At 40.5% G+C, this 23,104-nt stretch overlaps 1 protein-coding gene across 1 annotated transcript in view; it reads right to left on the reverse strand.

The window, feature by feature from the left end:
* Positions 1-23,104, reverse strand: part of LOC110949783 (CUB and sushi domain-containing protein 1) — a 329,068-nt gene that overhangs the window by 67,584 nt on the left and 238,380 nt on the right. Inside the window, 13 exon segments of the mRNA XM_051944856.1 lie at positions 5,364-5,541; positions 6,381-6,569; positions 8,812-9,021; positions 10,191-10,307; positions 11,236-11,305; positions 11,766-11,884; positions 14,775-14,879; positions 15,964-16,060; positions 16,179-16,303; positions 17,526-17,729; positions 17,896-17,991; positions 20,278-20,391; positions 20,485-20,601. Coding sequence (XP_051800816.1) covers positions 5,364-5,541; positions 6,381-6,569; positions 8,812-9,021; positions 10,191-10,307; positions 11,236-11,305; positions 11,766-11,884; positions 14,775-14,879; positions 15,964-16,060; positions 16,179-16,303; positions 17,526-17,729; positions 17,896-17,991; positions 20,278-20,391; positions 20,485-20,601 — 1,741 coding nt within the window.

Consider the following 23,104-nt stretch of genomic DNA (forward strand, 5'->3'; position numbering starts at 1 on the left):
TACACATTCTAAGTAAACCTTGCCTCTGGAAATGATGATCAAAAATAAGTGTGATTTATTAACATTTAACATTTTCTATTTGTCTGCTCTATTTGTCTACTGCTGGTGATTGACACAAGCACAGTGCAGCTGAGAGTAGGATGAGATGGGGATGAATACATTAGCAGCATGATAGGTGCTGACAGGATCCACTGAGCAACAAATCACTTCTTTTTCTCTTCCCTTTACCTTGAAAGTGGAGCACTTTTTACCAGGAGATCCACCAAAAAAAGACTCTTTGAAAGCAAACGTGTGTCCTTATGCTGAAGCTACGGAACTGTCACATGAAAGAGGTAGAAATTACAGCACACTGATATGAGAGGGAGATACCGCTGAGACTTTGCTTATTAAAACACTGTGATGTATCTTAAGCATTATACCTTCCTGTTCTAAAAGGGCTCGATTATAGTTGAGTGGTGTAATTTTCTGAATTCGTACAACTCTGCTATGTTTTCTCAGTGAACAAAACAGCAGTCCATAAGTTGTTGATCGATTCTGCATTGATTTTGATCCCAGATATTCAGCAGGAGAAGGGCTTAGATATCACATCAAGGCTGATATTATACAAAGCATTGTCTATTTATTCTAAACTGATGAATAAAAATTCTGCATTTGATTGAGTGAGTGTAAAGCATTTCTCAACAACTGCACTGTGTGGCCCCGATGTTAGATCCATCACCCACTGTTAGCAATGGTTCAGCGGTATGAGGCAAAGAGCCAAACACAACTGGTGGAAAACCACAGAGACAGTCTGGCTTCGGTCCCTGACATCTGGATCCAGCTGCTGTCACATAAAGCCCAGGGGTATACAGAGCAGAAACCAGCAGGCACACATCACTGAGATATGGCGGTTACAGGACATGGCAAAGCACATTCAAAAGATATGCCTCACAACCTTTATTGCTGAGAAACCAAAACAGCAGCAGGTTGGCGAAGGTGGAAATCAGCTTAAAGAGCCCCTTTGACGAGGTGAGGTTTCTACCTTGTTAACATGTCCATATGGTGCGTTTTTATATGGTGGAAGATAACTCTTGGGAGAAATAAGCAGTGAAGGCCACAGCTGAGCATGTCTGCCTTGAAACTGCTATTAAGCATTGACAGATTCAGACTTTTTGGGTTTTAGATGTAACAAATCAGAGGAATAAATTCTGCCAAGTAACAGGGTGGGACTTCTGCAGTATTATGGACAAGTATGGCAGAATGACTCCACAGTAGTTTTATAGAATTTGAGCGGAATTGTAGCAGAGCTGGTGTGCTGAAGCTGCAGCGAGTGGAGGGGGGTGGAGAAAGAACTTCATATATCTGCACATTCTCGAGGAAGCAACAGTGGAGAGTTATGTCAAAATCATTTCAAGGCACGAAGAGATTATTTTAATGGAAGATCGTTTCTAAATCTGTAACTTTGGTATGCAGAGATACATTGTGCCGGTTAAATCAATGAATGCAGAGACATTTTAAGAGTAGTCAGTACCAATCATTTCCAGAAAAGTCAAAGTACAGGTTCCTCAGGTTGTAACCGTTAGCTCAGTGATCTGTTTAAATGTGACTTGTGATTGCAATAGTCAGCTGTTACTGTTGACTTGTGATCATCGCTCAGTCTGAAGCAAAGCAATTCTTTCTGAATGCATTTCTCTACGTGTCATTTTATATCAACTCCTCAGCAGCTATTGAACACACAGAACTCCAGTTATATACACAATAATTATGTGAAAAAAACAAATCCTTGGCCAACTGGTGACAATGATAATAATAATGCAAAAACAATAATGCACTTGTTTTAGTCAGCCCATTTGGATCCAGTAGGGCTAATTTTAGGACAAAACTGTTAATCGTTAAAAGTTTTAATATTAAATTTCAATTATGCTTCCAATCAATTTCACATTAACCCAGCAGCTCATACAGGGCATTCTCTGTCTCATCGCACTTTCTGTCCAACTGAATTTGAAAATTCAAACAGTCAAATTCCCAAATTATGACAAAAGCGCTGGCCCCAATCTTATGCTCTTATGAGTTCAATTAGATAATGTCAACCATCCTCTTCTATTAATAGTTTGCTGCTGATGCATATAATTAAAAGAATTCCAAAATACAAACTCCACCAGTTTCAGGAGGTCTGTGTTTATACTTTAAACAGGAAGTAGGCTGCTAAGTCACTTAAAATCCATTGTATACCTGTTACATTGCTCCAACCTTCCACTTGAAAAGCATATTTGCTTCTGCCTGGGCAAACCAAAAAGTCAAAAGGGAAGAAAGATTTTAAAGGAGACTGTTTGAAGTGACAAGTGTTAATGCCAGTAAAATGTATTTACAGTGCCTTGTGAAAGTATTCGGCCCCCTTGAACTTTTCAACCTTTTGCCACATTTCAGGCTTCAAACATAAAGATATAAAATTGTAATTTTTTGTCAAGAATCAACAACAAGTGGGACACAATCGTGAAGTGGAACGAAATTTATTGGATATTTTAAACTTTTTTAACAAATAAAAAGCTGAAAAGTGGGGCGTGCAATATTATTCGGCCCCCTTGCATTAATACTTTGTAGCGCCACCTTTTGCTGCAATTACAGCTGCAAGTCGCTTGGGGTATGTCTCTATCAGTTTTGCACATTGAGAGACTGAAATTCTTGCCCATTCTTCCTTGCAAAACAGCTCGAGCTCAGTGAGGTTGGATGGAGAGCGTTTGTGAACAGCAATCTTCAGCTCTGCCCACAGATTCTCCATTGGATTCAGGTCTGGACTTTGACTTGGCCATTCTAACACCTGGATACGTTTATTTGTCAACCATTCCATTGTAGATTTGGCTTTATGTTTTGGATCATTGTCCTGTTGGAAGATAAATCTCCGTCCCAGTCTCAGGTCTTTTGCAGACTCCAACAGGTTTTCTTCCAGAATGCTCCTGTATTTGGCTCCATTCATCTTCTCATCAATTTTAACCATCTTCCCTGTCCCTGCTGAAGAAAAGCAGGCCCAAACCATGAGGCTGCCACCACCATGTTTGACAGTGGGGATGGTGTGTTCAGGGTGACGAGCTGTGTTGCTTTTACGCCAAACATATCGTTTTGCATTGTGGCCAAAAAGTTGGATTTTGGTTTCATCTGACCAGAGCACCTTCTTCCACATGTTTGGTGTGTCTCCCAGGTGGCTTGTGGCAAACTTCAAACGAGACTTTTTATGGATATCTTTGAGACATGGCTTTCTTCTTGCCACTCTTCCATAAAGGCCAGATTTGTGCAGTGTACGACTGATTGTTGTCCTATGGACAGACTCTCCCACCTCAGCTGTAGATCTCTGCAGTTCATCCAGAGTGATCATGGGCCTCTTGGCTGCATCTCTGATCAGTCTTCTCCTTGTTCCAGGTCAAAGTTTAGAGGGACGGCCGGGTCTTGGTAGATTTGCAGTGGTCTGATACTCCTTCCATTTCAATGTGATTGCTTGCACAGTGCTCCTTGAGATGTTTAAAGCTTGGGAAATCTTTTTGTATCCAAATCCGGCTTTAAACTTCTCCACAACAGTATCTGGGACCTGCCTGGTGTGTTCCTTGGTCTTCATGATGCTCTCTGCACTTTAAACAGAACCCTGAGACTATCACAGAGCAGGTGCATTTATACGGAGACTTGATTACACACAGGTGGATTCTATTTATCATCATCAGTCATTTAGGACAACATTGGATCATTCAGAGATCCTCACTGAACTTCTGGAGTGAGTTTGCTGCACTGAAAGTAAAGGGGCCAAATAATATTGCACGCCCCATTTTTCAGTTTATTTGTTAAAAAAGTATAAAATATCCAATAAATTTCATTCCACTTCACGATTGTGTCCCAATTGTTGTTGATTCTTGACAAAAAATTACAATTTTATATCTTTATGTTTGAAGCCTGAAATGTGGCAAAAGGTTGAAAAGTTCAAGGGGGCCGAATACTTTCACAAGGCACTGTACATGGATATAATACGGCTGCAGTAGGCCATTGGTTCAGCCACTCTAAATCTGTCTAAGACCCTCGAAGGTAGATGGTATCCCACTGGGTCTGAGAAAAGCACTCTCTTGCTCAGTGTCAGCCCCGAGTCACTGCCAAATATATTCATGTATTTTAGATAAAGCTAGATCGAGCCATTATGTACACAATAATCTCACATTACACAGTTCTTTTGGTATCCTACAATCTATGGATTCCGATTTCATAATTTTGTTCCCCATGAAATGTGCCTCACAAAACATACATAAAACACATGATTGACCGAAATCAATTTGCATTTGAAAAATAACTCACTATGGTGCCTCCCATAGCTAAATCCATGGTGCTGCAAGCTGGCGAGATTGAAAGCGAGTAGTCACTGACTGTGAATGTATTACTTTCCCACTACTACTGCATTTCAGCTGCTCACTCCCCAGAGCTTGACTCTTGAGCCTGAAAATTAAAGCCTGACCTCCCCCAAACACCAAACATGTCTATCTCAAACCAAAACTACATGAAACGATGACAAAGCTCAAATTATACTTGATCTTAATAGTTTTCCTAATAAACTCACTGCTTAATATTATTTTTGACAGGAAACATGATGCAAAGTAAAACTATTAAATGATATATTTCTCTTGGACTGACCCAAACTTGTCAGATCCAGCTGAGTCTTGTTGGATTCGTGAACCCGGTTCTGCCACTGCTTTCATTACATTTCCCACTCCCCACTGAATCTCATCATTATTTCCAGAGTTCCCAAGCCCTGTCTGGGTCTGCGTATGGCCATGGTACTGAGTTAGATTGAATTGGTCAGTGGTCCCATTGTAAATGCATTACTCTCGCACTCCCTGTATTACACTTTTACCTCCACACTGAATCCCATTATTACTGCAGAGGAGTCTGTGTATGCATAGCAGAGACTATATATGTGTGTATGTATTATTAGTCGATAGAACTTTGGTTCCTGTGTATCAGCCATGTGCACATGTGTCTCTGTGTGTACAGTAAAGTCATAAACAATTGACACATAGTGGCACAGGCTTAATCACACCCAAGACTGTGTCTGTATGAAGTAAAAATACACAATGAATAAAAATGCAATCAATACCAGGGATGAGGTAAAAAACAGTTTGAAAAATATGTAATTAAATGAATACATCATCTTAGTAAGAGTTGATATAACTCCACCATCTTCTTATTAGTGTGCAGAGAGGAGACAGTGCAAGTACATTCAAGACTTACCTGTCAGTGATGCAATCACTTCCTGCATGATGCTGTAAAGAAACACTTGTGCTTTTCTGTCTATGTGTGTGTGTGTGTGTGTGTGCGTGTCATGAATGTTCGAGTGAGTATGAACCCAGACTTACCAGACAGCGATGTAATCAGTGACAGGCTCCGTCTGCAATAAGGTAAAGTTGATATAAACTCCATGTCCGTGGGGAACTGTTATGAGCCAGCTGCAGTCCTGGGAGTTGGGATATTCACTGGGGTACTGAGGTGAATAGATGGTCCCGTTCTCAGCTGTGACATTATAGCCGCAAGGAGCTGTAAAAAGCAGTTATAGGATTATCTATTTGCAAATTTTTCACTTCTGACGCGCTAAACCTAGAATAATTAGAAGTGCTAAAGTGCAGACTTTGAGGATATAATTATTCTCACTGTTATTAGTGGTAGGAGAACAGCAATAGTGCGAGCAGTGGAGGTACAAGAGCAATGATTTTGATGAATAACTGTTTTTGCATAGGTTTTTATTAGTTTTTTTTATAGGTTTTTATTAGTTTTTATATAGGTCTTTATTTTCTTTAGGTCACTCGGCTGTCATTTATCTTATATTTATTTAAATTATATATTACTGTTTATACTAGGGCCTGCATTGCTGAGTTATTTTGTGCTCATCTCACAATGCATGAGTGTCATGGCAAGTCAATAGGCTATTATTTATCTTATTTTTTATTTGATTATTATTACTGCTTTTACTAGGGCCGAGACTTGAGTACTGTATTTTGTTCCTCATGTTCCATGCTGTGAATGACAATAAAATATCGTATAGTATGATTTTGCAACTGACATATACAGCAAATAACATGAGTATGTACTTTCTCTGTGATTGCTTATGGTGTTGGCTTGTGATTACAATTGAAGAGCAAATTTAAAATGACTAAAATTCAATCAGGATAAGACGTTTTTGTTACATGTCTAGATTATAAATTACAAAGTTTTCTAAATTGCTCATAACAGCACAAGAAATACTAGCTAATATATGAAATGCACATTTTTATTCTATTTAAATTTTGATTGCAGTGCATACATTAAACCAAATAGACAAAGACATACACTGCACAACACCATTACTAGTGTATCAAAAATTCATGACTGGTTCTTACCTTCGCAGCGTGGAAATGGGTGGTTCCACTTGCGGTTGGCCCCATGCAGGCATGTTAGGACTGTGTGTCCGATTAAAACATAACCAGGATAGCACTGGAAGGTTACTGATTGGCCTGCACTGTAGTCATTGTTGATGATGTCCCCATTGGGGAAAGGAAAGGGATCCTGGCAGTTTTGAAGTTGATAAGCTGCAGACAGAGACAAGAGACATGGCTGCTTGTTGTGGAAACATGACAGTATGATTTTAAATTCACAAGATTTTTAGGCATCAGGAAGTAAAGATAAGATGTTCCCAGGTAAACTAGATAAGTCGGCATCCAGTCGAACACATATTAATCAACACAACATAGGTGTAAATTTGTCCCTCTGTATTCTCGTGTGTAGCCTTACATAGTAGATTTTTATGCTTTCCTGACGTCCCAAAATGTGACAACAAAATGACATCTGGGATTTATTGTACTCACAACATTTTCCGTTCTACAGCTAATGGACCTGAAGAGGCATTCAAAAATCTATGACCCACTGAAGCTACCAGCAGTAAGTGCAGCAATATCAATGGATCGAATCTCCTCCTACACAGTCATCTGGCACATGTATGCATGGCGCGCCAGCACTTGCTAAAGGAAATGTCAGTACCACAGGACTATTTAGGGCACATCTCGCTATGCATGAGTGTCATGGCAAGTCAGATTCCTTCATTACATGTGCCACTGACAGAGAGCAGAGGTGACTGCTACTGGAATCCCATTTGCTACAAAATACAGAGAGGGGCTGGAGAGAAAAGCTGCACCTAACAGCAGAAGAAAAAGCACTCAGCACCAGGTCAATACAAACATGGTGTGCAGCACTAGAAAGCATCAACAGTGCAGACTGTGTAAACAGGTCTCAGGCACAATCTGTGCCGGTAGGAGCTGTAGCTAAAAGGCAGGAAGGGACTGTATATGACACATTCAAGGTGCAGGATGTGACAGTGTTTAGCACTATGTATGCGTTATCCATCTCAAGTGAAGGTACAAGATGTCACTAAAGATTTTGTGGAACTTTTTGATCCTGACAGCTAAACAAATACTAACAAAGCTAGCTGGACATGGTAGAGATATAACAGTAAAGAACATAAAAGCAATTGCTGACAGATGTAGAGGTCCCATGTGAAAACAACATCAAGGGAAAGGAATAGGAGAGGATATGAGACCATACTGAAATACAAGGAGCTGAAAGAGGGACTGTGCGGAATGTAGAAAATATAGGCCAAAAGTTGTGCTCGTGGTAGCGGGAGTACTTTGAGCTGTGAAACTACAGCCAAGAATGTGGCTCGAAGAGATTACAGGAACAACATTGAAAATCTCTCTGAAGAAAAGTGCACTTACAGGTACCGCAATGACAGGGTGCCAAAACCTAAAACTGGAATCAGAGCCCCCTTAAGCCTTTTACAAGTGACATTACGATTAAAATGCCAGTATGTGGGAACTTTTCCATTGTATTTACATAGATTTTTTTTGGCATCCAGCACTTAAGCAACTTAGGTTTTCTGGATGTGCACACAACTGTTCAGCCTACTGAACTGTAAACCTCCCAGGCCTTGAGTGCAGAACCTGAGCTTGTATGTGATTCACAGAGGTGTGGAGGTGAAATCCTGCACCCACATTGAAAGTACCATCATGAACCTCTGTGTGTACTGCATCCTCCCACCAAAGAACTTTGCTGTCAGATCAAAAAAAAAAAAGCATCGAGTGCAACTCCACTTGAGGAAACATGTCCACATCCTCCAGAAGCAAACGGTGGGAGGAATGTGACAAGAACAGCAGTGTTAGGGGACTTACCATCGCAAACTGGGAGTATAAAGGGAAAAATGACTGTGGGCAGGTAGATGTGAGTTAGGCTATGTGTAAGTGTGCCTTGTTCTAGCTATGCTGGCCTACAGTGTATCTCTTGTGTCTTTGAAGTGAAGCACTTAGGGCTAAAAGTATAGCCTGCTGGACAAGATGCAAGTTTCTCACAAGGGCGTACTAACAACCCATCTCTTTTAATGATGAGAGGAACGCCATAAGGTTTTTTAACCATGACTCATCCATGGATCAAAGCTCAAAACCTCGCAGAAATTTGTTTTTTCATTCTACCCTTCATTTCTTAGAGATGAGAAAGCTTTGTAGTTTGGCCACTAGGTTGGAAATGTTAATTTATTCTGAGTGTTTGAGGAAACCATTCTTCCTAAATCACTGAAGCAACTATTGTCTTAACAACTTTAAATGTGGAGAAACTAAACACTTGGCTCAATGTGAATAAAGGTCTGTTCTGTCAGTGTCCCCTCAGGGATCGCTTTTTACTGGAAATGTCTGCAGTAATACCTCAAGGTTTGTGGCTCTTAATGACTGCAGTTGCCGTATATTAAAAAAAAGAATCTTAATTAGGCAAAAACACCCGTGAACTTGCCTTGATAGGTCAGTTTGAATCCCGGTCTGTTCTCTGAGTGGTCACTGTAGAAGTGGATGATCGTCAGGTGGGTGGTGCTCGATAAAGGGGGCGGGATCTGTGAGCCAGTAAACTGACCAATAAGAGCAGAGCTGTGCTGAGGTCCAGCCCTGACCTCCAGGAAGTCATGGTTGTCTTCCGAAGAAAAGTTTTGGAACTGAACATGGGCTCCTAGAATGCAAATGATACAGACACCTGATATAGAACAGCATAAACATTATAACAATATATGAGAATTGAAGAGTAGCTTATTAAAATACCAGACAGGACCTAACAGGTGGCATTGAGAAAAACTATTGAGAAAGTTTACATTTAACATTACATTTACAGTGTGCATAGAAACATGGTGTCAACACAGAGACCAAATATAATATTTTTACATTATTTTTCCAACAAGGAACATGGCAGAGTTAAGTGACGATCTGCGCAAGTTGGTCTGTCTGTGTGCAATGTTACTCAAAAATGGAATAAATGGATTTGGATGAAATTTTCAGGGAAGGACAGAAATGACACAGGGACCATCTCAATAGATTTTGGCAGTGATGCGGCTTAGAGTCTGGATCCAAAGATTTGTTAAGGATTCCCGCAGCATTGCGAGATAGCGTCACGGCGTCACTAACTTTGACAACAAGTGAGTTCCTGCTTACGATTACATGATTGCGATCCTACTACAAATCCACTGCTGCTGACTTATCGGGACTTATCCATCGGAAATGATACAAGACAATTTATTAAATTGTTCGGATGTTTCCGAGTCCCATCAATTCCCTCCACCTGCTACATTTTTAGGTCACGCGATTTGGTATCCGTACATAACGTACACATGCATAACACAGGCCTGTGTTCAGCGCAACATAATTTTTTATTAAAGATTTCATCTGTCGGAAATGATACAAAGACAAAGCACCATTGGCGGAGTACTGTGCTCTCTGACTGCTTTTCTTGTTCTTGATGTTATTATCTATTTTATTTGGTGCTTTTGTGCAGTCATTGTAATAACTTGCACCAAAGACAAAGCTCCAGTTTTTTATGTCTGAGACAATTGCAATAAAAGTCACCAGAGCTTCAAAGAATCCAGTTTTGCTGCCTTTTGAGTAAACTATTGCCAGGTACACACTAAAATAATGATACAAGCTGTGCCCTATTCAAACCATCAGCTACTACAGTCATTTAACTGCACACACCATGCATCAGCCCCCCGCTCGAGTATGTGGTGAATCTGCAGCTGATTTTGTGCTAAAAAAACAGAAGGTCTGGTCGGTGCTTCCCAACCATGCCAACAGCTGTACTGAAGGTGACACTTTCTTTTTAGGAATGCACCTCCATCCCATAATACTTACCATATCCAGTTGGCAAAGTGATTTGCCAGGTGCAGTCCAGGTTGCCGGGGTAGTTGCCAGGGAAACCTGGACTGAGGATGACACCACTCATCTCAGACAGCACCGCACCACAACGAGCTGACAACACAGGCACAGCAAACACACTGTTAACACATGGACACTGCAGGGTAGAGATCATCACTTTAACCTTTCTGCTTCAACAGACAGAAGGTTACATCACAGCAAAAAACAAGACACTGTGTGCAGAATTTCTGTAAACACTGCAGTCCCTACAGCAACAAATTACTTAAAATATATATATATATATTACGGTACCACTCGTCTATTGACAGATTTGGACATTATAAAAAAAGGTTGATGCAAGCATTTCTAACAGAAATAGCAATGCTGGACTTGATAAATAGTGAATACAGGAAGTCAGAACAGTGACTATAGAGGCCTGACATGTCAAGGTTGAGTTTAGCTGGAACTGGTTTTTGAGATCTTGCACCAAGGATTGAATTATTCAGACCTAAACGCAAACATCAATGGAATCAAGGTTCCCTAATACTATTGCAGACTTTGGGAAACCTTGGCTCTCAGGTCTCTTTGTAACCAGCAGGCATATTGATCCTGTAGATCACTGAACCTACATCCGCCTAGTTTTTTATTTTTGTTCCACTAATCTGATTTCAAGCTCATGCTATCAAATACAGCAGTTAAGTCACATTTAAAACTACACATCTCATGAATTCCAGTAATTTATTTGATGAGAGATTAATATTCAGTTAATATCCCTGCCGTGTGTTATTGTAACTGGATGCAGTGTAGTGTAACTATTCTGCTGCCAGACACATTCTGAGAAAATATAAAATAAGTAATACAAATTCATGAAAAAAGCTAGTGCTCAGTTTAGCACACATAACCACACGTTTTAGACAGAGACATGCTAACATCTCTAATCTACTTCAATGCCTCTGTGGCTTTGCTGTAAACCTTGCACCTGCAGGATCTATGTTCTTGAGCATTCATAACCCAATCCAGCCAGAATGTGTGAGTATGCTACCTATGCAAAGAGGTGGTGGGTAGTTCCAACGACGCACAGTCCCAGGCATGCAAGAAATGTGAGAATGGCCCTGAAAGTGATAATACAGTGGGTGAAGTTCAAGAGAAAATGATACTGTGAGGAGGAATGTTGATACATTTTCATTAGCAAAGTGCATTTCATTTCTTCTTTCAAAAAAATCTCACAGAGCAGGAAAAAAATTGGTGCAGTCTTAGCATTTTCTATGATGAGAAACTTCATTTTCTCTTTGTGAAAGAACATAACAATACCCCTAGTGTGAATTTAAATAAAGTAAAAATTCGCCCATTGTGGAGAAACCACACTTTGAAATATGCTTGTTAATTGTTAAAGATAGCAGTTTGCCCCTCTGCACAGCCATTGGTTTTTAATATTTAATACTTAATCTGCTTCTGAAAAACAACATCTGAAATTGACCAAATTAATACCAGCAACAAGAAGCAATAGACAGTGGCTTTTTATGTGAAATCTGCATGTAAATGTAAGGACTGGTATGTGTGGGTGCTCATTACCTGCAGTGTGTAACCTGGCTCACAGCTGAATGCCACCACCTCATTCACCATGTATCTGTCTCCAGATTTAATGCCATTGGCTGGTATCATTGGTTCTGGGCAAGTGGTGAGACCAACCGCTGCAGCAACAAAAAAGAAACAAAAAAAGAAGACCAAAAACACAATGAGGCATTGCAGGACTGATCATGTTGTGTAATCATGTTTTTTTTGTAAACTACTGTCATTATGTTCTATACTGAAATGACAGCAGAAAATCGTTCCCTTGCTGTTCTCTGCCATGACTTTACTACAGGACTTGCAAGAAAGACTTTACAATTGCTTTTCCCGTCTCCATCCTTCGTCCGTATGTGACCTTTCTCTTGACTTGAGCAAGTAATTTACAACACACCATTAGAGCACGCACAGCAGTTTACCTAATTTCCTAAAATAACGCTGTCTCTAAGTTTTCCCACACAATTACAGAGAGTCCTGACAAAAAACTACTCCACAAGATTACCTCACAAGTTCTCTAATGCCTTTTTCTTATACGCAAGAGCTCTTTTTTTTTTTTTTAATTGACAGGTAGGACAATGAAAAAGCATGTACACTGTCAGGGTTTTAAAGCAGCTTCTGAAATGTGCTTAAACATATTTGAAGGTAACACAATGACTTTGGTTATGTATTCCCAAAACAATAAAGGTTAAACACATCCTTAATAAGTTTGACAGCAGCGGGCCCTTTATCAAATAGCATCAGTGGGGGTGTATCTGTGTGTTCATTTGTATGTGCGTGTGTGTATGTATGAGTGTGGAAACTTCCGCAGGAGACTGCCCCAGAGCGGTTACCATGGCAACACAGGGGTGGAAGAGGGATAGAGAGTGAAGGAAGGGGAGACAGAGGAGCGAATGTTTGTGTGTGTGTGTGTGTGTGTTTGCTTGTGTGTCTTGTTGGTTCATTATCTACCTTCCTACCAACAAAACGTTGTGATCCCACTGAGCTCACACACACATCCAGGTGGCTCTGCCCCACTGAATGACATTTGTGAGTGTGTGCACATGGGTGACTTTTTCCATGAGAGCGCGCTTACAGATGGGGATGAAGGCGACTTTTTTCTCGACGGAGCATAAGTGAAAAAGCTGCATGAGACTGTACACACACGTACACATACACGTACACACACACACAGGAGGAGTGTATTATTAGGCAGAGCATCAGCAGGCTGTCATGACAACTGATCAATGAAACTATTCCATTTGGCTGACCATCCTTCTCTCTCTCTGTGCGCCCAAGCACACTGTTCCCTCTCTTCCTCGGCTATGAGAGAGCAGTAATGCTCAGTAAAATGCTGACAGTACCACAAACCACCCCACTAGGGCCACTAGACTACAACGAGACAGTGTCAGCATTTAAGTCTAACTGACTGGATTTACTATACTTCTGTTTCAGTTTATGTGAGGAAAGACAAGGGAGAGAGATGTCTCACTGTGCCTTTTAGAAGAAAGGCCCTTCAGTCAGCCCAAAATGATAAGAGCATCATCATCACAATCATTCACAAGGTCTACTCACAGACATTACCACATTAGCTGGCTACCACATTAGCCGGAAAAAAATACTCTAAAAACATGTGAAAATGACGTGCTATTTTTAGGCATGGGGGTTTGTTTTTCCGTGTTTATAGCAGGAAAGAAACACAGCGGAAAAACAGAAGCCAGTGCGGTGAAAGATCAGTGCACAACAGATAATAGAGTGTTTGCAAGGAGGATCAGAATGAAGAATCATCTGAGGGCAAATAGTAATTTTGGCGTGCCTGCTCTTGTCACCTATTGAATGGGTAAGTTGAATGATCTCTGCAAAACTTTGTGTTTAATGAAAAAAGTTGAAAGCACGCTTTGTGGTGAGGCCTCCTCTTCCGAACCTCGAGTGTAAACTTGGAACAAATTCTGCTACAGATTAAAGTGTTGGCACTCATTTTGAGATAAGCAAAACTATCGTCTGAGACCTGCAGGAGCTCCTGGGGTGAAGTGATGTATAATTTTTTTTTCAAGGTGATCTTGTGGAAATGGGAAAAAATAAATCCTTTCTTTCCGGCTAACAATATGAAACAGCATGCACTGTGATGATTTTGCTATACAAAAGAAAACATTGGACTTAAATCAAGGATTGTAGACAGATGTTTATAATACTACAGACAGTACAGAAGATCTCTGTGCTTTTTTTTGTTCCTCTGCCTGTAGTGCTTTACAACGTATCCTCTTTGTGTGCATCTGCTAGTAAACGCTATGTTGAAAAGCTTGAAGTTGCTACATTCACTAGCACAGTGAAGCAAAAAATATAGACACAATATACTGTCTCTAAAAGTGACCAGTTTTCCTGGTTTTCATTCAGAGTGACGGGACACCAAAACACACAGAGCTGAAAAAAAAAAAGTCTATCTAGCCACTCACCTACACACACATGCAAATCTACACAGAGTAATGCGTGTACACACACACACTAAAACTCTCACACAAACTCACAAACGGGGACATGTTCATTGATCTAGAAGTGATTCTAAGCTAAAACAACTACAAAGGACTGAAAAGCACAACCGTGCCCTGACAGGTGTGTAAATGCATGATGTTAATATCTGTGCCTATACTGTTGTCTGTGTACATACTCACATGTGTATTCGCCTTCATTTTAGACTAGTGCGCATGTATGACACAGGCAAAACCACTTTGGGTATGTGTATGTGTCTGTGTGATTCTGTTTACATCCCTCTAGGTGTATGTTATGTGTGTGTGCTTCCATGTGGGCCTCAGTATGTGTGTATGCTCTCAGGCACTACCAGTTCAGGTCACTGACTCTTGTTATTTGATGTCGAAGTTTTGGCTGCAATGGTGTGTGTGTGTGTTTGTGTGCATTTCGAGTTTCTGGTAAGAAGGGACCTCAGAATAACTCTTTGGTTGCGAGCAAGGATGATCTTTTTTGTAAATCCAACAGCCCACCACTCTGTTTATCTCTCTTTTGATGTTAAAAGCTTTTACTTACTCTTGTATTCTAGGTGAAAACCTGCTGCCACCACACTAATGTCACTCTGAAAGTGCAGAAGGAGCTGGTTGGATGTTGAGTTGAGAAGAGCAGGAGCTGTTGTTCCTGTAAAAGATGATAAACGAAAACGAAAGCAGTCGATGAGTTTTATCTGCCCAGTTTGCAAAACGGTTAAAGTTTAATATTAGCAGTGGTTATATTAATAGCATTTGGAGGCTCACATTGACCAGCTTATCAAAAATAAAAATTAAGTCATATAAAAAAAGCATTGAAATTTTTATTACACCACACTGTACATACAAGAACAATTAAAAAAAAACGACATATGGTGCTGCTTTTTCAGTGACTGAGTTTTGAACTATGTCTCGTTTAAATTTCAGAGCAGCTGGGAAATTATGTGTAGTGAAGGTGAACAACCTTTCACCGTCCGTGGACAGCTAGCATTTTAGTGTCCTTATGTGAAGCAGCTCTTATCTGCCTCAGTGAAGCTGGTCAGTGGTCAACACCAGATCTCTGTGGTTATAGTGGGCAGCTCCCTGGTGTGCGTTCTTTAGAAGGGCACAGTCATTTGTGTGTGTGTGTGTGTAGGTGTGTGTGTGTGGGGGTGGGTGCAAATGTGTGTGTGTGTGTTGCCCTGTGGGCGGCATGTTTCATGTGTGATAGCTGTGTGACAGGTATGTGCTTGGGGCAGGTCACAGGGGAAACTCCGCAGGGAAATTGTAAAAGGTTAGATCATTCTTTATCCCTGCCTGTCTTCGCGTTCTCCTCCCCCCCACCCCCACCCCCCACCCCCACCCACAATCTCGTGGTGAAACTCTTCTCAATGACGGCTTCGGATTTGAAAAACTATGTCTTCAAAACATTTATTCTTTATTTGAGATATACATCATATTGTTTTTTGGTATTACGACTCATCCATCATTGCTCTCCAGTGTATGCTGTATGTCTGTGTATCTATGGCTTAAGATCTGTCACCCCTCATTCATCATGGATCTTGTGCATATGTGCCTTCATTGGTGTGCATTTGTCTGTCAGTCTATATGTGTGGGCGTTTGCGCATCTGCAGCTTACTAGCCGTCATATCTCATCCATCATAGAGCTTCACAGTGCTTGTGTGCATGAGTGCATGTGTAGTTTGGTTGTACTGCACTTTATGCAATTCTGTGAATGTGTGAACATCTTGTCATACCAGAAAATGACCCTAATTTAGGAGCTGTCATGTCTCCTCCATCGTAGATCTCCAGAGAGTCCCAGTTGTGCTCAGTAGCAAACGTCATTACTTGTATCTAAACAGCAAACAGTAAAAATAAATGAACATGACAGCTTACGACAACATGTGGATCCTTTATAAGTACTGTATACACAATACACCATTTATGTATTAAGAAAAGTGCACATCGGTACCTGAATACCAGCCCCTTCACTGACATGGATCCTCCACAGACAGTTGAGGCTGTTTGGGTAGGGCTCAGGATAGCCAGGAGACAGTATTGTGCCACGACGTTCAGTCAAATTGCCGCTGCAGGGAACTAGGATGAAGACATAAAATATGGATTTCTTGGCAAGACCTATTAACTAAATAGCTAACAGATAGGACAGGATGTTGGATTAAGGCTGGGCATGCCCAGAGACAAACAATATGGTATTCAAATTACCACTGCAGGGAGTCGGTGAGAGGAAACATGTTAACAAACATTATTTATGGTATAAACTGTGGTGACAGTTGAAGCTGTTTGCAAAATGCTAACTCTCAGCAGAGAGAGGTTTCACACCGGCATGCATTTAGTTGTGTTAGAATTAATGTCAAAATCCCAACTCCCAATCACTTTCATTAAATAGTACAGAGTGGAAAAGACAAATTATTTCAGGCCTTTTTTTTTTACATCTGCTTTTTCCTCTGCATTCCTGAGCCACATATTAGTTATATTTTCTATAAGTTATTTATAAATATTCCAGAATGCATTTCATGCCAGAGTGTTAATAGCACAGATTCTGAGCCAAATTCAGTTCTGTGGTTTTCATCCCTGCTTTTTGGGTTTTACCACTTTATTAATTAATGATACTTTTTTCAGCTAAGAAAGCAACCATTTAGATTTCCAGTTATCCAGATATGCAGTAAATGCCTATTAAAATCTACATCCAGCATGCAGGTCCTCAGATCTCATAACATTTTTTTTAAAGATCTGAGGACCTGTGTGCTGGGTGATCGCCCAGTCATCTTGGCAGCTCCCAGCCTGCACTCGAGATGACTAGCTCTGTAATGTCCATCCTCATGCTGGGGGGAAAAGCCTTATCTCAGCAAGCTCTTTGGTCATTTACTGTTGTCATGCAGCATTTAGATATATGGCATAATTCTATTCGGAAGATAAGATTTGGTGTTAGAGCTGAAATATATTTTTTCCTGCCAGCGTGTCTGAGCATTAAGTATGACTCTGTGTCATTTGGGGTTATGTGTACAGATATCTCTGCATAACAATAAAAAATCTATACACTTATAGAAATCACAATGAACTGAGGCAATGTACTATATCTTCTAATTTTGCAATTTATTTTTCAAAAAAAAAAAAACCCTTGGTTGACTTTTGAGTTTGAACTAATTGGTCTCAGTGCAGTTGTGTAGAAGAGTAATCACCTCAGTGGAGAAGAACTGATGGTATCTGCGTTTCCAATTACAAATGAATTCCCTTTGCTTTGGAGCTGCAAGAGTTAGCTGGTTACATTCTTCATGCATTTCGGGGTCATTGACCTCACCTATACAGGTTGGTGTTGTTGCATTCCACTGTGCGAGAGCACCTGGTACAGACTGGCACCGAATTGCACTGGATCCTTTCAGTAAATAGCCTGGACTGCACTCAAATCGAACGACAGAACCTGCTGAGAACTCTGAACCGATCCGTCTTCCATACCGAGGCTCTGGCACTGAACTGCACTGACTGTCACTGGTTCGAGGCACAGCTGTTATCATGGCAAAAATTAAATAACACAAGAAGAAACAGGAAAGAAAAACAGAAACAAGTCAGCAGAAAGAATTTGATCTTCACGTTGCACTGAATATAGCCTAGTGTACAGAAGTGTATGAATGTGAGAGGAACAAAAGACAGAGTCAAAAACAATGAGTTACCTTGATAGACGAAGTGAAAGCCTCTAGCTGACTGACCACTCTTAGCATTGAACCGAAGCATGATCTGATTGGAAGTTGCCAGTGGCAGTGTCTCACCTGGGATAAACAATTACACACAAACACACATGCACACTCAGATATAATAATTATGAACTAAATGCTAATGCTAAAAACAACTTAACCTTTTCTCCTGAAATCACACAGCAATTCTCTCTTTCTCTCTCCCTCTCTCTTCCTAATTATTTTTTTTACAAACCTGCAGGAACCTGAGAAGAAAACAGCAGCAGAAACAACCTGTAGATCCATGTGAACACACATGTGCACAAGCAAACATACAAGAACTGCTCCACAAACACGGACCATATATTTAACAGAGATTTTCCTTCATTTTCCCCTTGTGGTAAATAAAAGGCCTCATGAGAACAAAAACACAAGAAAACACAACAGACACACAGACACAGACACACACACACACACACACACACACACACACACACACACACACACACACACACACACACACACACACACACACACACACACACACACACACACACACATGTTTGTACTTCTATCTTAGTGAGGACATCCATAGGCGTAATGCATTTCCTAGAGCCTTATCCTAACCTTAACCATCACAACTGATTGCCTAAACTTAATCCTTACCCTAACCCTAACCAAACCTCAATTCATACCTGTTCTCTAAAAACAAATCCTCACCCTCAAACATGGCTGTTTCAAAGTGAGGACCGGCCAAAATGTCCTCACTTTGTAAAAATGTCCTCACTTTGATAGTTAAATGCAGAAAATGGTTCTCACCATGTAGCAAGTACAAGAACACACACACACACACACACACACACGCCAGCTCACTGGCACATAGAAACAAAGATTTATGTGCACACATATACACGGGCAAAGAAAGTAACTATGATAAATGAGAAAAACATGGCCTGGTGTGGCTGACATTTAGAACCATCATTAGCCACACTGGTGTGTGTGTGTGTATGTGCGAGTGTGTTTGTACATGCAAGTTTGGTACGAGTGCATGGGTGCTAATATGGTTGTGTCTGGATAATAAGTTAGTTAGGTGGAACAATGTGCTACAAAGCTGTTTGCCCAAGTGTGTGTGTGTGTGTGTGTGTGTGTGTGTGTGTGTGTGTGTGTGTGTGTGTGTCTGTGGGTAATGACGCAGATAACATTATTTTGTAAACGCCTGGTGTGTTTCCGTCTATTTTAGCCCAAAGGGGGAAATTCAAACTCAAATGAACTTTAAGGAATAAGCCACCCATTCTACACTTTATAAACTGGCCTGTTTCCCATGAACTAACGTAGATGGATCGCAGTTGGAAAGAAAAAGAAATTGCTTAATGAGCAGCTGCATCTAGTGACAAAAAATGTCATGTCACTCAAACATTCAGATTTTAAAAAAAAACACACAAAAGATCAAATCTAAGCTGTAGTGCAAAAATAAATATAACTTGTCTGGGGGACTCCCATATCTATCTACATAAGTTTGTGTTTTCTCAGTCTGACTGACGCTAATATTATCCAGTTCTGTAGTAGTGACTACACTGGATAGTGTTACTGGCAGGTGTAGTCTTATCCTTTATAAAACAGTTTCATTTTTCTCCCTCATAATTCTACAAGCATAAAACGGAACCAACATAACAGAGAAAATATTTTAAAAGCCCTGATTTCTACAGAAAGAAACAAAATGTCAATTCCAGGGGGATTTCCCTGCAGCATGCCCCCTGGCCATGATACACGAAACTCGCACTAAAGCAAAACTCCGAGGCAATGGCATCACATTTTGCCAGCAACTATGTTAATCAATATTTCTACAGATTTCATTCTTCTTACTGTGTCATCTCCATCAATTTTCTTTCCACATTTTTCAATTCCCATCATTACTGAGCGCTCCACTGTGCAGTGACTCAAAATGCTGTTGGGATGACTCAAAGTTGTGGGATAAGGAAACCCATGGAGGATTGTGTTAAGGAGTATCAGCGCTACAGTATATTGTATGGGCCCAGTGAGACGCTTTCCACTGCTGATTTCCTCTTGTAAAGATAACCCATAATGGATTTTCACCAAATACATCATTGTCAGATAAATTGTGATAACGACCACTGGTGCTGTGTTCTACAGCCCCCCAGAGCTGCTTTCTTACAGACAATTTGGTGTTTTTCTCTTTCAAGGATGTGCTCAGGGGTGCAAAATAAGGAAAATGGGGGAAACACATTAGGAATGAATGGCAGCTTTTAAAAAATATGTCGATCTTAGTCATAGTAAATAGAAAAAAAACAATCAAACAACCATTTCCTTGATGACAGCATAAGCGAAACGCTAACCCTACCCCGCGTCTGACAACGGGCTCACCTGAGTGTGACCCAGCCAGGGAGCTGAGCAATCGGGCATTGTCATTGGCTCCATCAAACAGCTCCACTGAGTCATTCATGGCTGTCTGGAAAACAGCAAACTGACCAAAAACCACTGAAAAAAATCAGAGAAATAGACAAAGATAGAAGTTAGTCATTGAGTTAGTGCATTCATTTTAACAATTATTGCAAATTGGTATGATCTTACCAAACTGTGGGGAAACTGTGATATAATAGGAGCAAGTCTGTCTTGTTGTGTAGTTTAAAGGATAGTTTGGAGACAAAACAACTCCCTCAGATCCGCCATACTGTCCCCCACATGGAGCTGTAGAAAGAAAGAGGATATTGTTAATTAGTTTTCTTTTTTCTTATGTGTTTCTATAGTACGTATTTTCCAGGGAGAAGGTTTATTAAGAAACCTTTTTGCAACTAGATACATGAATCTTGTTTATCAAACAGACTCATCAGTCTGAAAGGACATTGTGCCTATTTACTAAGGTGCATCTTCTGTGAAATCAGTGTCACTCTCTTGTGTATGCATTTGTACTTAACGGATTGTGCAAATGACAGGATCCCACAAGGTTGTCTCTCTCAAATTTAATTACCAATTAATCACTGTTAAAGAGTAGGTGTGGATTTGTGCGGATTGTTGTGGTTGCGACGGGAAGACACCGAATTTAATTAAACCTGAGAATTTTCTTTAGACATCTAAGCAGGCAGTGATTTGAAGGTGAGCAGGGAAACAACACTGAATTAATTCCAAAATAAAAGCACCAAATCACCACATTAGCATAACACCAAAACAAAGAGAACATTCTGAGTTAACTGAACTCACACTAATAGTCAGACTGATGAGCTACTAATGCCCTTTTGTGATTGCACCTTTTTGACAGCTACAAATACGCAAATGTGCTGCAGTTATCTGGGGATCTAAGGAGCCTTTAGCTGTACAATTGTAAAGATAGCAAGATAGTGAAAGGGTGGAAAAAAGTTTTCAGACACATCATGCATTTGTGAAATATTGCATTAAGAATCACTCTTAGGTCTTCAAGTGCAATTTCTTTTAGTACAGTCACAGTCAGAACACTAAACAAATCCTAAAAAGCCATCAAAAACTTTAAATTGATTGGTTCCATCGAAATACATATGAAGATATGAATACTGGGTTAGTTTGGTACCAGTAATCCACTAATGAATGTCGTGCTTTTTATTAAAAGACACAATTTTAGTTGCCATGCTTCATGTCTAGATAAAGCCAGCGCATCTGAAAGTTCTTCAGAGACAAAAATGGCTAAAACAAGGAACCTAACGCAGGAAAGGAAGCACGGCTGAAGATACAGATTCTCAGCCAGGAAGGGTACAAGCTGCTACCAGATAGCTAGGAAGTGCAGATGCAGTCCTTCAGCAGTTGGATATACTCTGCGGAAATACAGATGGACCAACAGGCTGGAAGAGAAACCAAGATCTGGGCATCCAAGGGTTTCTCAAGCCAGAAATGACCGCATCCTGATCCGCATGTGGAGGGAAAACTGCAAATTGACATCACGGGAGCTTCAGTAGCAGTAATCAAAGCAAACTACTGTTTAGTATCCCACCCGCACTGTACGTGGCCGACTTTCAGATCATGGATTAAGGTCTTACAAGGCTGTCAAGAAGCCCCTGATTAATGAGAGACAGAAGTTAGCCCAGAGTCATTGGGCCCAAGCACACAAGAACTGGACAGCCAGGAATTGGAAGAAGATTCTGTGGTCAGATGAGTCCAGTTTCCAGCTTTATCTTCCTCCTGCTAATGTGAGGGTACACAGAAGGCCAGGCAAAGTATTATGTCCAGCATGTACAGTACCTACTGTCATGCATGGTGGAAGCAGTATCATGGTTTGGGGATGCATGAGTGCTGCAGTTAATAAACCAGATGCCAATCTAAAGCTCAGCAGTTAATACTGACACCTTAATGCCAACCACTGAACAGTACAGTTTAAATGAATTTACAAATGTAAATTGTAAAAAGATCAATAGAAAATGTAAATTGTCCATTGACATGAATGTGACAGTGAACAGTTGTCTTTCGATAGGCGTTAGTCCCAAAACAGACCTGAAACCTGCTCTCTCACCCAGCGCATACTGTTGACATTCAGTTCATATTTGAGGGAGTGTACACTCATACCGCACTGCAGCAATTTCTAAATCTCGTTCCCCAATTTTTTATTTTTATTTTTTATCACATAGACTTTTTCATTAAATCTCCAGACCGGCAGGATAAATCCAGGTGGAGAAAGTGAAAGAAACACTTGCCCCTTCCGCATTATTATCACCGAGCAAAGCCTTTAACCCTCAGCTGCTCCAGTGGAACTTCTCTGTGGCCAGCAGATCAAAACTGTGGATTTTCTGGGCAGCTTCCAGGTGTGAACATGTGCAGCTATGCGAGTGTGATCACGGCACCACTGAAAAAGCAAGCTGGGCTCACCTGAATAAATAAAGGTTAAAATAAATAAATAATATTCAACTTATTTCAAAAGCCCTCAGATATCAGCATACATTTGGCATCTTCCCTAGTGATGCTCTGCCAGGCCTGAACTCTGGCATAGCTATATTTATTGTTTGTTTCAATCCAAGTGTGATTATTTGAACTAAAGTCAGGTGACTAAACTGGCAAGAGAAGCATTTTGCTCTGCTTCACCATAAAATATGCCCTGAGTGTATGTAAGGACCGCTGTCCCGCTGCACTATCCTAAAATCAGAATACTACAAGTAAAACAAGGGTAATGGTGTTCACTAAATATGGACGTCAACACCTTTAAGGTTGAAGGCCAGCATTTTAACCTTGGTGC

Source organism: Acanthochromis polyacanthus, chromosome 2 (genome assembly GCF_021347895.1).
Source record: "Acanthochromis polyacanthus isolate Apoly-LR-REF ecotype Palm Island chromosome 2, KAUST_Apoly_ChrSc, whole genome shotgun sequence".
Taxonomy (NCBI): domain Eukaryota; kingdom Metazoa; phylum Chordata; class Actinopteri; family Pomacentridae; genus Acanthochromis; species Acanthochromis polyacanthus.